This window comes from Haplochromis burtoni, unplaced genomic scaffold (assembly GCF_018398535.1).
Source record: "Haplochromis burtoni strain Fernald_Lab_line unplaced genomic scaffold, NCSU_Asbu1 Contig_188, whole genome shotgun sequence".
Classification (NCBI taxonomy): Eukaryota; Metazoa; Chordata; class Actinopteri; order Cichliformes; family Cichlidae; genus Haplochromis; species Haplochromis burtoni.
Window position 1 is genome coordinate 1,117,129 of NW_024582549.1, and position 16,605 is coordinate 1,133,733.

The 16,605-nt window shown below is 40.2% G+C and overlaps 2 protein-coding genes across 4 annotated transcripts in view; both read right to left on the reverse strand.

The window, feature by feature from the left end:
* Nucleotides 1–7,770, reverse strand: part of ca5a (carbonic anhydrase Va) — a 19,584-nt gene extending 11,814 nt beyond the window's left edge. The window contains exons 1-4 of one of the 3 annotated variants that reach the window (XM_005935029.2): nt 7,573–7,770; nt 7,299–7,462; nt 2,621–2,818; nt 1,586–1,704 (exon numbers count right to left, since the gene is read on the reverse strand). In XM_005935029.2, coding sequence (XP_005935091.1) covers nt 1,586–1,704; nt 2,621–2,818; nt 7,299–7,440 — 459 coding nt within the window. In that variant the 5' untranslated portion in view covers nt 7,441–7,462; nt 7,573–7,770. Of the gene's footprint in view, nt 1–1,585; nt 1,705–2,620; nt 2,819–2,968; nt 5,336–7,298 lie in introns of those variants that run through there. The other 2 variants (XM_005935028.3, XM_005935030.3) reach the window with 2 other exon arrangements.
* A 2,621-nt stretch (nt 7,771–10,391) lies between these two features.
* Nucleotides 10,392–16,605, reverse strand: part of uba2 (ubiquitin-like modifier activating enzyme 2) — a 14,593-nt gene continuing 8,379 nt past the window's right edge. The window contains exons 11-17 of the mRNA XM_005935031.3: nt 15,692–15,785; nt 15,483–15,595; nt 14,903–15,058; nt 14,118–14,214; nt 13,383–13,488; nt 13,136–13,278; nt 10,392–11,713 (exon numbers count right to left, since the gene is read on the reverse strand). Coding sequence (XP_005935093.1) covers nt 11,508–11,713; nt 13,136–13,278; nt 13,383–13,488; nt 14,118–14,214; nt 14,903–15,058; nt 15,483–15,595; nt 15,692–15,785 — 915 coding nt within the window. The 3' untranslated portion in view covers nt 10,392–11,507. The remainder of the gene's footprint in view (nt 11,714–13,135; nt 13,279–13,382; nt 13,489–14,117; nt 14,215–14,902; nt 15,059–15,482; nt 15,596–15,691; nt 15,786–16,605) is intronic.

The following is a 16,605-nucleotide window of genomic DNA, read 5'->3' on the forward strand; positions in this document are numbered from 1 at the left end:
AAGCTGGAGGAGGTGGCTGGGGAGAGGGAGGTCTGGGCCTCTTTGCTTAGGCTGCTGCCCCCGCGACCCGGCCCCGGATAAAGCGGATGAAGATGGATGGATGGATTTGTCTGATCAAACAACAGTTTTCCTCTTTGCCTCAGTCCATTTTAAATTAGATTTGTCCCAAACAAGACAAGCATTTCCAGATCATGCTCATATATGGATTCTTCTTTGCATGATAGAGCTTTAACCTGTGGATAACAAGGAATCTGAAAATTGTACATTTCCTCAGTTCAAACACATGATATATTTTTCTATATTGAATAAAGTAGGGGTTTATAAGATTTTAAAATCCCTCTATTCTGTTTTTAGTTACATTTTAAACAGCCTTCCAACCTTTTTGGAGTTGGGGTTGTAATATTACTTGAGTTGAGTTCAGGCAAGCATCAATACAATAGTGGGTTCAGTGAGGGGTTATGTAAAGATCCAGTGATGCAGAAAGTAATTGCAAATGACTGACAGCGAATTACCCCCCCCCCTCCCCTCTCTCTCAATTACCTGCTTCTTAAGTAATACCTATGTGAGTTTCCATTCAGCGGCTCGTTAAACAATAGCATACAGTGTGCAGTGCTTCTGCACTTAACATGCTACATTAAACCAGGAGCTGCAAGGTCAGGGCTTTTTAAGCGTCAACAGAGTGTGTGCATAGGGGAACACTGCTGTTACAGGTATGAACACGCTCATGTACTTGGTGGTGTTTTGATCTCAGGTGATGCTAATATTGTGGCTTTTGTTAAAAAAATAAAATCTTGTAAATCCAAAATCTGTAAAAAAAAACAACAACAACAACAAAACAATCTTATTAAAAAGCATCTAACATCTGAATTTACTGCACTGATGCTGAAGTCCATTCAGTCAGTCACTAATAGATGTGCAACAGACTATTAATAAGAGAGAACTAAAACAATGCCTTTCAGGCTGAAGTTTTAATGGTAAAGAAGTGGAATAATCTCCACTGGCTCAGTCTCTTCCCCGATGTCAACCAGACGGAGCTGAACATCACTGAAAGCAGAAAGACCCACAAACAACCACTAAAAGCAGCCACAGTGAAGGTTAGCAAAACACCACTAAGGAGGAAAGCCAGTCTTTGGTGACGTCCATGAAAAATAAGCACTTCTGTTATTGTTGTGCGAGTTTATCCTATTAAAATTAAAACCCAGAAAATAAGGAACTGTGCATAAAATAGCTGCATTTTGACATATTATTATTATTGCATATAAATATTATTGTTCAACTTCTTAAATTAAAACCTTAGAGTTTCCAGGTGAACCTGTCTTAGTTGTGTAACTGCAACCTGTATATGGTCAGCATAAATTACAAATCCCACAACACATAATCTTGTGCATACTTTCCAAGTAATATATAAATGTTACGAGCTCTTAGATTGACCAGCGACATAATCAAACAACATTAGTGAAAATTAGTGCACATCAGAAGGGGACTTGGATAAATTCATGGTAAAAATGATGGCTGTGAACATTTACGTGACCCCATGTTTTCCATGTGTTTGTGTTGGTGTATGGAGGTGGCAGCACTGCTGTACCTCAGCGGGGAACAGCTTCTTGTCCACGGTGTGCTCTGAGCCCCAGGCGTTGGTCTCACCCCAGTGGAAGTGGAACTGGCAAAGCCTAAATTTGTCTTCCATGGGGCCCCCTTGTAGCGCTGCAACCATAAAGTTCAAGGACATGAAAAATCAGTGCATCAAACATGGATTCGTCCAGAGGAAATAGCTTATGTTTCAAGGAATTTTTAATTACTTGTTTCCTCCTTCAAAGGGTGGAAATTATCAGACAAAGACTGACTGTTCAGAAACAGGTTGTTCAGGGAGTAATACTGACATCAAACATCCAGGAAACATTAAAGTGAGAACGAGGCTATGAAAGAATAATGTTTTATTGTCCTCACAGTATCTGTACACTGACAAGGCCTCTCCTTCTCCAAATACAGCAGCATAAAGGTTTCTGTTGTCAAAAAAATAAAGGCTAAAGTTCTTCACAAAGTGAAGTTTATAAACCTGTTATTGTTCTCGCAGACTAAGCTTTAAAGCTTTTAATACAAAGACTGGCAGCATGTGACACCCTATAAAGTGTATTGTTGTAATTTCACCAAAACATGATTTATATTTAGAATCTTAATGGGTAGTAAAGTTAGTGTTTTGGCACACCCCAGTAATTATACCAAAATGACACTTTAAGGACAGGGTACGTTGCACTTTTAAGGGTCAGCACAAACATACAAGTCACATGACAGCCCACATGGCACCTTTAAGAGCAGTATTGCTTACTGGATTTTCCTACATACTGAGTGCTCTTTAAGGGGGAGTGCAGGAAAAGATAATCCCCTTGTGTAGACCAAAACATACATTCCTACAGCTGAGATTTCCCTTAAATTCTTCCCGATTTAAATGGAAGCTACAGACCTGCTGCCATCTGAGCAGGCAACAAAGAGGAACTTACATGGTACAAACTGTAATCTTACTTTCTAGGTTTCTAGGGAGTAATTACCTGAATAACTTAATGTGTACTGTTTGGAGTATTTTAACTAAATATATACATGCAGATTACAAAAGAGTACTTACTGGACTTGTCTGTAGTGTCATCGTACTCGACCAGAAACGAGTAACCGTTGTTCCAGATTTGTTGGCAAGTATGCGGGTCGTATTTGGTAACCAGAGGCTTCAGCTTTGAATCAAAGATGCTCTTGCGTACGACAATATCAATTGGCGACTGACGATCCCCTCCTGGTACCACGAGGGGTCCCTGCCACATGGGATGCACTGAAGGAGATGAGAAGGAGGAAGAGGAAAATGTAAAAAAAACAAAACACAAGTTAGTGATATTGAAGATTATCGTTTTCCAGTCAGAGTTAAAAATTCTTGACAAAGGGAACAGCAGAAAAGATTACCCAAAAAAACCCTTAAACCTACTTTTCATGTTGCACTCCGCTGCTTCCTGCATTTTTGTAAAATCCATTATTTAAAAAAAAAAAATAATTAAAAATGCTTCATAAAAAGAAGATTCAAATGGTGACAGTATTAGAAAGACAGGTACAATCCTTCTTCCCCGAGCTCTTAAAAGGAACTGACTGAAAAGTCAGCAAGTAAGCAATCTCACTTCCTTTTAGTCCGCTTACTTTTTTTTCCCTAAAGGAAATTACTAAATAAGAGAGAAGTGGGCCGGCTGTACAGAAAGTGACACGCGGAATGTCTTGGCACGCCCTCAGCTCGCCTCCACAGCAGGAGAACCTGACCAGGACCTCTGGCCAGTCAAACTGCACGCTCAGTCCAACATCTGTCAACAGACCTGACTTCTAATTACTCAAAGCTCTGCTTATTTTCTCTGCCTCCCTATTTAGGTGTTGTGCCTCTGCTATTGAAATACATCCAAAACTATTTTAAAAAGTCTTTTCTTTAGAAAAAGAAAAGCACACACACAGTTTAAAAGACTATTTCACTCATTTATCTGAACCCAGATCAACAAGAAAAAGAACATGCACAGTTCATAGGGCACAAAGGCAGTTCAGTCTTTTATTTTCCTTATCATTCATTCTCTCCGGAGCATAAGGTTTCCACTGAGAGCCAAGCTCAACAGGTCCGACTGGGACATGACCTTCATCTTCATGGGATTTCAGTGGCTCCTCCTAGGAGAGTCGGCTGCCTGTCTCAGTTATTGCATGAACAATAACTGCTTCCAAAGCCATGCATGCTCTTGCACTGCAATTATCAACTGTGGAGTTTATATGGCCTTGAATTAATAAAAGGGACTCACTTCAGGAGCATATCACAAATCATTTATCCTAATTTAAATTGGGGTGGAGGTACCGAGCAATTGCTCGAGTTTTCCTGGCACAGGACAAGATATTTATATCTTGCCTTGCAGACATCAGCGAATCTGCCAAGCTCGCATTTCATTTCCCATAGACGCATCATAATAAAAGCTTCACAAATGCAGAAAAAAAAAAGTCATACCATCCAATGTGCAAGACTGGTAACTGTGATATGATAGTGTCGCTCCACATCCTGGACACAGGGACCTGAATCTTTTCAAAGACTTTCTCAACAGTCTTGAGTAACCAGCTTAATAACATGTTCTGAGCCAATTAGTGTATTGCACCTCACTGGGGGACCATCACAGCTGAGCTCCAGTCACTCCTGCTACCAAACAGAAGAGTGTGCTTGGAGTCATTCTTCTTAATTAGCAAACAATCTCTGATATAAACGAGCTCGTAAAAATAATAATCTGAAAGTTTTTAACAGGTTCTGGCAAATTAAACTTACAAATAAGGAATTAAAAAAGAATTAGAAACGAATGATCTGAGTAATATATTACATAAATGTCAAATAAAATGGACTCCTGGCCGACTAAATGATTACTATGTATAATGGTTCTGAAAGAAGGAATGATTTCAGCAAAAACAGTAACAAAATACTGTTTTCTCTGTATACTCCAAAGACCTCAGTAACTCCAAACCTCTGCAGGGAAAAACTTTGTGCCCTGAGCTGAGGCTTGCAGGTAGAATCTCTTTATGTTCAGGCTTGAGGTCTGGACTGAGTAAACCATCTGAACCCACTGAGGTGAAAATTTTACCCAACAGGCACTACTGAGGGAACAGAGCGCACCATTGTTCTGAAGCTGGCAAGATATCAGTATGCCTCCCTGCTACTTTTGTTAAGAGTGTACGAAGAGCGAATGTGTCTTTACACAGATATCAAACTGAAGACCAAGCAACTAGCAAAAAAGAAGAAAAAAATCCCACTGACCAGTTCAAAACAACCCAGTCTTTTGGTAATGCTTTGTACAGACACAGACGGACACAACAAGCTGGTAAAAGTTAAATATAAACTCTAGTTTATTACAATGGTTGAACATAAAAGCTTTGCTGGAATGGACAGTTTTTCTACTCCCAAACAGCCAATTACTAATTTAAGTCTGACCAACAACATTATTTTTCTTCCAATAAGAAAGCTGAGAGGAGCTGAGACTGATTTGTTTTTATTTTAGGAACAAAAGACTCCACTTCAAGAGATTCGGCAAATAACCACAGCTTTCCACAAAAAAAATCCACACAGAAAATTGTGTAAAACAAACAATAAGTAAGAGTGTAGCACACCTGGCACATTTTTTAATATACATCCTTGAGCTTCAGCTGGACGTCAGCCAAAATTATAGTAAAAACTTTACCTTTTAATAGGTTTTTCCCTTTGACTATTTTTAAAGCTACTAGTAGAACTTGTTATCACTTTTTATTACTTCACCATTTTTTTTTTATTTTGCCTTTTTACTAAGTGGAACATAATGGCCATGCCATGTTGGTCCATTTGATTGACCTTTATTATTATTATTATTATTATTATTATTATTATGTATTTATTTTATTTTCAGTTGTTACAGATGGGACAGACATGACTGGGAGAATGAAGGAAGGAAGGAAGGAAGGAAGGAAGGAAGGAAGGAAGGAAGGAAGGAAGGAAGGAAGGAAGGAAGGAAGGAAGGAGGGAAAAAAGACAGAGGGGAAGAGGGACAGTGAGAAAGGGCACTTAAAAAAACCTGTTGAGAGAAGAAAAAACAGAAGAGAAAACAAGCAAAAAGGAGAGCAACATAATAAACACAACACCATCGCAATAATCTAGCTAACAGTAAATAACAACAGCCAACTGCGCCAGAGTGGACAGAAACCCAGGTCCAGGGGCCAGAGGCCTGAGGGCCCCCCACCCCCTGAACTGGCCCAACCAAGCCACAGGCACCAACCCCTGTCATCTATCTTAATTGCCCCTTGGGGATAAATAAAGTTGTTTTGACTTGACAAGCAGCCACTGGGAGTGAGCCAGTACAGGGTAACCCGAGCGCCCAGCCCTGGATACCAAGAACCACCAATGCACCGACATCTGAGGGCATCAGCCACTGGCAGGGGGTGTGGTGAGGGGAGATAGGCCTCCATACCTTGGAGGGCCTCGGAATGGCCCAGCTTTAAAGTAGGTATGTCTATTAATCCGAAATTATTCATATTCCTGTCAGATTTTGATCGATGTTTTTAAAGAAATTTTTGAGATGTCAAATTTAATTTTGCACAGTCAAATAAGAAAAGGTGGCATACAGCTATGAGAAGTACAGTCACGTGAATTTGATAGATTTAATACTTTTAAGTATTTTGACAAATTTAAAAATAAAGTATGTTCATGTCCATACTGATTCATAGCCTCTCTTAGTAAATGCCCAGAAAACCTTTTATTTGTGACTATAGCACAGGTCACCTACTAACTATAAAAAGTAAGACAGCAGAAATAAATAACAAACAGGAGAAATATATACAAAACAGAAAATAGAGTGGAGACTGTGAGTCAGGCCAACATCAGAAATTCCAATAAACACTTCTAAATATTGTAGAAAGCCTACCCAGAAGAGTTTAAGCTGCTATAGCTTCCAAAGGTGGGCTGACATCATATTAAACCTTATGAATTAATAATGAGATGTCATTCAAGTTTATATGCATGTTAAGGCAATCGAGCAATTACTTTCGCCAATATACTGCATTTTTCAATGTTGACTCTTGTACTTGGCTGGAGACAGCAAACAAGGCAATACTGACATTACCAGGGCGTGTTAGTGAAATTATTAAAACTGCTCAAACAAGCTTGAGTGGTTCAGAAAGTCTGTGGTCTCATGAAAATAAAAGGTGGTGACTCATTAGTTGTGAAACATGCGAATGTTTCATGTCACACATCTGCCAGGAGCACAAGTACATACTGTAATGTAACACGTGACATTTTTTTTTTTAATTTTTATGTGCTCTCAATAAGGATATGCACAGTGGAAACGGCGATTAAGGCGAAATTTCTTTAGTATGACATGAAGTGCATACAAGTAGAAGGTATATAGGTCAAAGGGCGTCAAAGGGCCCCGGTGTGGGGCACACCGATCAGCGGTTATCAATAGGTGTTTGGAAAACCTGGAGTCTGAACACTGCCGAGTCACCAGAGAGGCGACTGATCGAAATCCAGGGATGATCAAAGTCCAGCTCCAGGTTTGCACAGCTCCCCGCGCTGCTGTGGCATGAAAACAAAAGTGACCAACAAACGGTGCTGTGTGTCAGCCGCAATGAATGAAACAAGCCGACCACTGCCGAGCTGACACACACACACACACACACTGTGAGGGCTGCAGAGATCATCTGTGTGACAATGAGCAGCTGACCGCCGGCTGGCAGGCAGGATGCCCAGCTAACGTTACCACACATGCCATATAAATAAAAGTACTCACTCTGAGACAGCACATATTTGCTTGAGCACGCAGTCAGGTTACATCCTCTGACAGGCGTTATCCGGTGACTCCTGGCTTGTCTGGCGAGCTGTCGGTGAATCTGTGAAGCCAGAGGTCTAACCAGAGCCGAGAAAGTCATCATTTTAACCGAGTTACCTGCTTCCCTGCAAACGAGTCGAGTCGTTAGCTTTTACACTCTCCTAAAGTTAGCTAGCCTGCCGAAAACAATATATCGGCTGGCTTCCCTCCTCCTCCTCCTCCCGTGCCCTCCTACCGTTTTTCTGAAGTCGGGGGAAACAACACACATTCAAATTGTGACCGCAGAAAGCAAACAACACTCTACTAGGCTTTACAGTGAAGCAATAGCACCAGAACAACACGGTTAAACACACTTGTTCTCGGCGCACACCTTCGATAACCGATAACAGGGTTGTCGTTTGCGCTAGAGAGGTCGGCTGGGGAGGGGGTGTAGAGCGGACCAATCAGCGACGTCCTTCGATGGGCGTTAACGTGCACGATGACGTCGAGAGGAAGTACAGCCCCCTTTGAGTAAATAACATTACGTGAGGAAATTTTTCTGGGATAAAATTACTTATATCTTTGAGCTTCCCTTTGAAAATGTATTGTTTTGGTTTCTTAAGATTCTGGAAAAGTGTAATTTTTTTCAGCCTCCGAGTTTTATATCCACAAAACAATTCAATATAATTCACTTTCTTTCTTACTGCTATTATCGTTTCAGTACGAAAAACCTTCATCGGGTCGTTTGTTTGATGAAGTTTTATATTATAGTATTTATATATTAATTTAAATGTAAAACTATACTAAACTACACATCAAGTCTATATTAACAAGAACAATCAACAAAGAAGCTCTTTGAATTTTTAAGTTGCGCTGGGGTTTGTTTGTTTTTTACTGTTTTGTATGGTGGCTTGTTTCTGACACCAATTGTAAATAAATAAATGTTTCTTTTTTCCATCCATAAGAAAAAAATTTTGAGTTATTATTTTAACATTTGGATTTAAAATCTAAGATTTTGAGTTTTTATCCTAAATTGTGAGTAATTATTTCAACATTTTAACCTTTGGGGGAATATGTTCAAACCTGGCACAAACATTCATGAGGTGGGAGTCAAGTCAAAGGTCACTGACCAAGCATGATTTAGGTCATTACTTAAGGATTAATGCACCAGTTATTAACCCCCCCCCCCAAAAAAAAACAACAAACATTTAATGCATGATTAATTGAATAAAATTAAGTGATGAAGTTTTACTTCTAAAAGGTCAAAGATCAAGTGCGGGCAGACAGGTTTCCGCATGTGAATGTTAATACTAACAGGGGAAGCTGCTATGTTTACACATCCATGAGGCTTACAAGGACCTTCCGTGCCACCACCTCAGCGATTGCGACTGTATTCATGGTTCCTGCACACAAACCCCACTTAAAATGCACCAAACCACACAGCACGAACATCAGTGTGCCTGAATGGTGTTGTTTTGAGCTTTCCTTGCAACAACTCTGTGATTGGGGATTAGAGATGTCCTCTCACTGACATCATACAGAGCCAAGAGTGGAAAAAGATGTTTGAAACTGAGCATTTAGAGCAGTGTAAGGTCTGAGCTTTCAGCTCATATAGAATACTTGTACATTTTATTGACTTTATTTTCTGTCTCTTGAATCATGGAGCAGTGAACCTTTAGGCTTCCTGTACACATATAAATGTCCAATCTCTCTATTTGTTAGCCATAGTTCTCTTTAAAGTCTAGTTTAAAATAATTTATCCCTATCAACAAATCATACTATATAAGCAACACATATTATTATTTAGTATTTCTTTTTTATCCTACATTTTCATATTCTTATCTTAATTTTCTACTGGAAACAGTGACATTTAACCTAATCACGCTACATTTTCTTAAACCTGTTTATAGTAAAGTCTAGTCTCTGTTTTGCATCACAGGAATTTGGCTCATGTATATCTCATTCTTTAAAGACACTGAGTATTTAGCGCATATCCTGGAATGAGGGAAGGGTAAAAAGCTACAATCTGTTTATTTAATTTCTTTTATTCCAAATGGCAGTTTACATTTTTTTCTATAAATGGCCTGTATCTGTATAGCGCTTTACTTCACACACACATTCACACACTGGTGATGGCAAGCTACATTGTAGTCACAGCCACCCTGGGGCGCATTGAAAGAGGCGAGGCTGCCGGACCCTGGCGCCACCAGGCCCTCTGACCACCATTAGAATAGAATATGAGATCCATATTAGAATTATGGATCTCATATTATCACAGCCAAAGTTTCAGTTGATGATGTCAGAATATGTGCCGGACATCCCTGCAAGTGTTTCCTTCACTTGGGTCTGTATGAAGCCATTGAGAGGTTATATCGCTAATACAACCAACTCAGGCAACATGGTTATCATAGTTAACTAAGATTCAGTTCAATTCAATTTTATTTATATAGCACCAAATCACAAGCTGCCTCAAGGTGTTATACAAATCAAACTGAACTGAATTTTATTGCCCTAAAACTAAAAACTAGATGTAAAGAAGTACAACTAGATGCGAAAAATGCAAAGTAAAACCTGGACTTTTGAAAAACAAAAAAAACAAAACCCAAAACCCTAAATAAATTATGTTATGAACTCAGTAAACTAAAGAAAAATACAAAATATCCTTAATAAAGAAGAAATTTCCTCAGTTTTAGCATTTGTTTAGTTTGGTAATTTCGTATCAAACTTGTCAGATACTTTCATGGATGTGTTTATTGACACATAGAGAGTCAGCTGCTTTAAAAAGTTGTCATACAAACTCCCATCTGTTTTCATACACTTGTCCAGTTCAGGGAGTCCACTCCTGGTCGATGCCAGAGTCTCAAAAAACTGGCCTCTCATTTCCTGAAATCCCTCCCGACATCTTCTGTGCCGTTGTGTTGGTTTAATGATCTTTCTAAACCCTACACATATGAAGTGTTCAACCACAGAAAACCTCCTGGTCTATTTCAGATATACTTTCCCCAATCAGGGTTTCCATTACCAGAAGGCAACAGATTCACATGGACACAAAGACCTGACAAAACAGGAAGCATCTGCAATTTTTGAGTTTATTATCTTCATCAAATTGGTCCAAAGGGCTCTCATAGCTTTTCAATAAGTCAGATCACAATAAAACATGAAATTATGGACATCAACACAAGGGTTAGACGGGAGAAGACAGCAGGTCACGAAGTGCCCGTGGCTCTCACGTTATTTAAGTGCAGGACACTGCTGCCAGACAACCTAGTTTAACCTCTGCAGCATCAAACAGGACAAACTGCTGCTCTGTTTTTTTAACCGTTTCTAGACTTCGCTGCTCAAACAGAGCCAAGAAAAATAAAACTGTAACATGTTTAACATTGAATTACTACTGCCTTTAAAAAGTGTACAGTTCAGTCATTGCCATTTCCCCAGGGAGGCGTGTTGTCTCGTCTCCGTGGCTGTTCGAGTAACTTGTTCTCTAAGAGCTGGACACCTCACTGCGATGAAGTGATGGAGGGCATGTTTACCTTCTTGGAGCCTAAACATGTCAGTTCTAGAAAAGAGGTAGCTAACAAACACCCCTTGGCACAAACTTGCCATCAGTGCCTCTGTGCTTTACTGACCTGCTGACAGACCTCAACAGCACCTACAGGCCAGCCCCTGTCCACACCCACCCAGACTGATTCAGCACAACCTGCCCCCCTAACCCCTCTGTCCCCATCTTCACAAAAACTGAGATCAATATTACAACCCAAGAAAATGTTTTGGTTTTTTAAATCTTATTCCTTTGAAACTTGACATCAAAGCACAAAAACACCCTGACTTGTGTAGCATGAGAAATACAGTACGTTTATAAAAAAATACAAAAAAAAATGCACTTTTTGTTTATTTAACCAACAAGAGAAGTAGAAGTGACATAACAGGAAGTCTATGTATTTTTTTTCGTCAAAACTTTTTCTTCCCCCCTCCCCGTAGGATATATTGTAGGATCTATTTACAGCATCATGTCAGAGAGTGGAGGGAGTACGAAAGCACAAACACATTTGGGGGGGAAACTGTTGAAAGAGAAGCCCGGGTTGTAAACGGTTCTTCATGAAGGAGGTGTTTTATTTAAACCTACTGTCTGTCTCGAGTCAAAATTACGAGCAGTCAAAGAGTTTGCAGTCCCTCAGGAGAAAGGGAGGGGAGTTAGTCCAGAGCGATTATGTCATCGTCGTCATTGTTGTCGCCTGCCGATTGGTCTGTTCGTGGGCGCTTGGTGGAGGTCTCGCCAGTTTCGGCGTCTGAGTGCTTCCTCTTTGTGCCACCCGTCGCTGCTGCTGCTGCTGAGCTGGAAGCCGCCCCATCCTCCTCATCAGAGTCGACTATCATGATGTCGTCATCCTCTGACGGAGCTGAGATAGAAGAAGAAGAAACGATACAGGTTTATTTGCACAACAGAGAACAAACTGAAAACAAACAACGATTGCCCTTTTAGACCGTAGTGCTCAAAAACAAGATAAATAGTAGAAAAAAGTAAAAAAGAAAACCAAGCCATTTATTTTGGTTGTTCAGCTAAAATATGTCCACTTATATTCACTAATTACTGCAGCGGTTACCCTAAAGTCTGGAGCAGGACACAGCTCTCACATTATGCAGTGCTGCAAGTGGATAGTGCTCCAATAGGGCCTAGTTTTTGCTGCACTGGCTTAGCTCGCTGTGTTGAGGAGAAAACCCATTTTCAATAAGACTAATGCAGAGGCTGGGATTGCCCCAGCGCTCTCTCCACTGGCCTGTCTCAACAAAGCCTGTAACGCCCCAAAAAACTATTGAAACAAACAAACAAAAAAAACTTTCCATTCGATGGAGCTGATAAGAGGGACACTTAAGTGCTCATTTTTATTTATACTATCATTTCTTTCTTTCTTGTTAAAATAAGCTTATATAGTCATTTTTAGAATGTGTGTTTGTGTCTGTGATTATTTTAAAGTAAAACTAATCCATCACAGACTTACAGTACAGTAGTGACACTGACCCTTGGTTGGTCTTTTTGCCAAACCTCCACAACTGCCAGCTTATTCAGGACTGATCTGTTGAGCACACCTATCGGCTTGAGAGCTCAACTTCTGACGCAGAACTAAGTCTCTTCTAACTGCTTGTATCAAAGTGTATATATAATTACAAAAGGACAGCAGAAATGTAACATGAATGTGAGGTGAGCACAAAAATAGTGTACATGTAGGAAAAGATGTGCTCTGGACGAAGAAACTCAAGAGTTGTTTGGCCATCACAGTGATGGGCATGCTGAATGTGTGTTTTCAGGAAAACACCCTCATGCCAACTGTGAGTCATGGTGGTGGAAATGTTACTGTTTGGGGTTGCTTAGCAGCCTTGCTGCGAGACAAACACCCAGAAGTCAGTGGACCACCAAGGACCAACTCAAAAAGAGGAAACCAAAGCTTATGCAATGAATAAGTTGAAGCTGAGAATCTCATCAAAATGTAGAAAAGCATACAGATAATGACAGAGCAATGGAAAACCCCGAAGGATCCTCAAACTGAGGCAATTTTGAATAAACTGGTCAAATTTCCCACCATCAGATTCCGATTTCCTTCAAAGAACTTTTGGCTTCTCCAAATGTCACACTATTAATATTTGTCTTGATTTGGACTAACATATTTCTGAAATCTGTATCTGTAGGCTTTTCTGTAGGAGGATAAACGTACTGAAAACGTCCACAGCAGTTCCAGAGGGCGTCACTTTATTATCATTTTTACAAGACTGTATGTTAACGCCTCCAGTCATGGCATTAGCATCGTGACCACTACGATGCTGACCTTTAGAGGATGTTGACGGCTGGGCGGAGTCCTTGTTGCCGTTGGTGATGCTGTTAACCTCCTCTTGGTTAGTCTGAGGGGGTGGAGCCTTATCTGGGGCCTCACCTACTACCTCAAATTCCACATCCCGCTCTAGGTCCTCACTGCCAATAAGGAGAGATGCACACACTTTTCAGCTTTGGTCCCTTAGAGAGGCTGACTGTAAACTGTGAATTTCATTCATGCGTTCATGCACACAGGTACATACACGTGCAGGACATTAATGAGGAGTGTGTAGTCTTGGAGGAAGTCGTCAGCTTGGAGCCGGCTGCCGTTACGGATCCCAAAATCAGAAAGAAATTTGCTGTTGTTGCCTGTGAAGAGAAAGAATAAGTATAAATGTAAGGAGAATGCATTCTTGAACCTATAAAGACCGTAAATAACACAATTTCATAATTTAACTACCAACTACTAACTAACTGTTAGTAGTTAAATTAATTCCTACTATAAAAAAGTTATTATACTCCTTTCAAACACTGTTTCAGTTTTATCATTAAAGCTGTTACAAATTAAAACTGAGATCCAGCCGACTAACTGAGGCGTTTCTGTTTTTGCCCTGGAATGACTTTTACCTACAGACATCCTGACAAATGCTATTAGAGCGCCCTCTTCTGTCCATATGGACACTTTCCACTTGCACTAAATGAAAAACAACTCCCATCTATATCTCTATAGACAGATATTATCTTTAGCATCATCGTCTGGTACGTTTTATTTTGCACTCCTGTCTTGTGGGTAAATGATCTTATTCTTGCCTGTCCCTCTTCTTTTGGTCTGTCCATCCAGTCTTTCCTTTTTACCATCTCTCTCTAGATCTCCTTTGAGATGTGATTACAACCATCACTTTCATCTTTTCTTCTCTGCCTTGCCTTTTCCTCTATCCTCTAAAAGCCCCCGGTCAAAGCTTAAAGTCTTACATCCCCCCCGCCCCCTTCTTCCTTACCCTCCGTCTCTCCTTCCTCTGAGGAAATGAGGATGGTTCCCTTTCCATCTTCTATCTGAACGTCTGGAGCCACCATACCAAACCTCTCCTTCACAATCTGCACAGAAAGACAAGGAACACAAAATAGAAAGTAAGTAAAACAACATCCAGTCATGAAAAAAATGACATTTTTGTGATGCTTTACAATCCCATGTGAAACTAAATACATCCTTACTGCTTTCATAGGAATTACAGTATAGTAGCAGCCAGGCGCTGATAATCATATGCACTTGATTAACTGATTATTAAAAGCAGTGTTTACTGAGCAGTAATACACTCTCACTACCACATATATGAGCTTCAGTTCAGGAAGAAAAATGTGAGTCTTGCTCAACAGTTGATCGTTTTAAGATATCACAAAGACATGTCACATTCCATGTCATATTTCTATGGGCCATTGAATTACAATGGAAGCAGTGAATTAAGGTACTGGAGCTCTTTAGTTAGAGGCTTTTCCCCCATTACCTACAAATGCACTTAACCTGCTAGACATAATTGAACTGACTCTAACCAGATTTCTGGGACCAAAAACTTTAAGCACCGGGAAAGATTCATCAATGGGACAAGGTGTAATCTATCACGGCAAGATTTTACGATTCTACAAAAGCATAAACTGACACAGTCGACACTGGAAACTGGTGCAGTCTGAACAAGGCAAAGGAAAGGTGTCTGACAGGATAAGCGATGCTCAGGAATTTTACCAATTATTGACATCGTCTTCGATACTGGACGTGCTGTAACATTACCTTGTCTTGCAGAGTGAGCACCATGGTTTTGTGCACGTTGAGTTTGACCGTGACTTCAGGTTTGCTGGCGCAGACGTAGCAGTTAGTGCTGGGCGGGTCTAGCACGCAGGGGACCAGCAGCTTCTTCCTGAGATTGGGGCACTTGTTCAGGAAGATCTGATGCAAGAAAAAATAAGATGGACATAAAAACAGGCTTATTATAGGAGCTGTATTCTAGTTATGACAAACTCTGGTGTAGTGGCTCTTAACATAAAAAACTAGGCTGCTCTTTGTCGCTTGTGTATGAAAGTTGCACAGGACAATAACAAAAATATGCAGGCATACAGTCACAACAAATATTTGACAATATTTTTCAACATTACACTTAAATATACTCCCCCATTCTAGGCTGCTTTAGCAAATCACACCTTTTAGGAGGGTGTCATACTGGTCTATTACCACCTGTGGGTTGGACAAAATGCTAAGACATTTCCATCTAACAGTGTGCATTAAATTTGTCATCTGAAGCCAAAGGCAGTGCGTACACAAGTGTCAAGAGTCATATATGATCCACTGCTAAAACAGATAACAGCAAACTGACCGTGCGACAGGATTCCAGTTCCCCAGATAAAATCTTGAGCCCCTCCAGCACGATGAGTCCAGCGATGACAGCATTGGTTGTGGCAATAGCTGGGATGATGTTACCTGCCATTGCTGAAGAGAAATTAACAAACACATTTAGATTTGTGGTACTGATTTGTGAATAAAAACTCTGACATGACTGTTTTGTAGCCTTTGTGCGTGACTTACACTTGACATCAAAGCGACTTTTCATGTTCATACTGAAGATGTGCATACGCAGGTTGGCTGCTGCAGTAACAAAGTCCATGGCTGGAGGGTCATCCTGACAGGAAGAGGAGAGGGAGACAGGTAGAGCAGGGTGATAGGACCAAAAATATTTATCACGATATACATTTGAAAATTTGCGATAACGATAGAACTGACGATATAATTGACACTAGACAAAATACTTTACAACTCCACAACTTTATTAGTGCAAAAAAAAAAAAAAATCAATGTATTTTCACTTAAACAAGCAGCTGTTTTTTATGTGCATTAAAGTTATATAAAAATTTAACAGTGCAAATCCAAATTTCTTGCAGACAGTTTAACCAAAAAGGCATTTCCAGTGGAAATTGGCCGACATATCCTCAGCATAACCATGTATAATATCACAAAACTGCCACAAAGCAGATAACAAATAACAAAAAAGGTTATACACACACAATACGGTAATATTATGTTGAAGCTCAGTACGTATCACTCCGCGAGGCTCCTATCTACGATAGCCATAGTGCTCCGACAATCCATCAAGCGGTGCGGGTTCGTAGTTCAGCAAAGTCGTACTAAAACATTTGACAGGTTTTCGAGCGCCGTGTACCACATAAACTCGTTTCGAGTTCAGTAAACACAACCAGAGTTCATACATAAGGCACACGGGATTATAAGGGGCACTTTCGATTTTCAGAAAAATCAAAGGATTGATTTTAAGTGTGCTGTATTTTCCATAAACCAAGGTAATAACGACGGTCCGCTAGCATGCGCTACCAAAAATAGTACTTTGTTGTGTATCTGACGGACGAAAGCTAAACCAGTTCCACACTGAAGTTGCAGCATTTTTACAAACCAATTCTGGTTCATCCGTTTCATTCAACGATCCACTT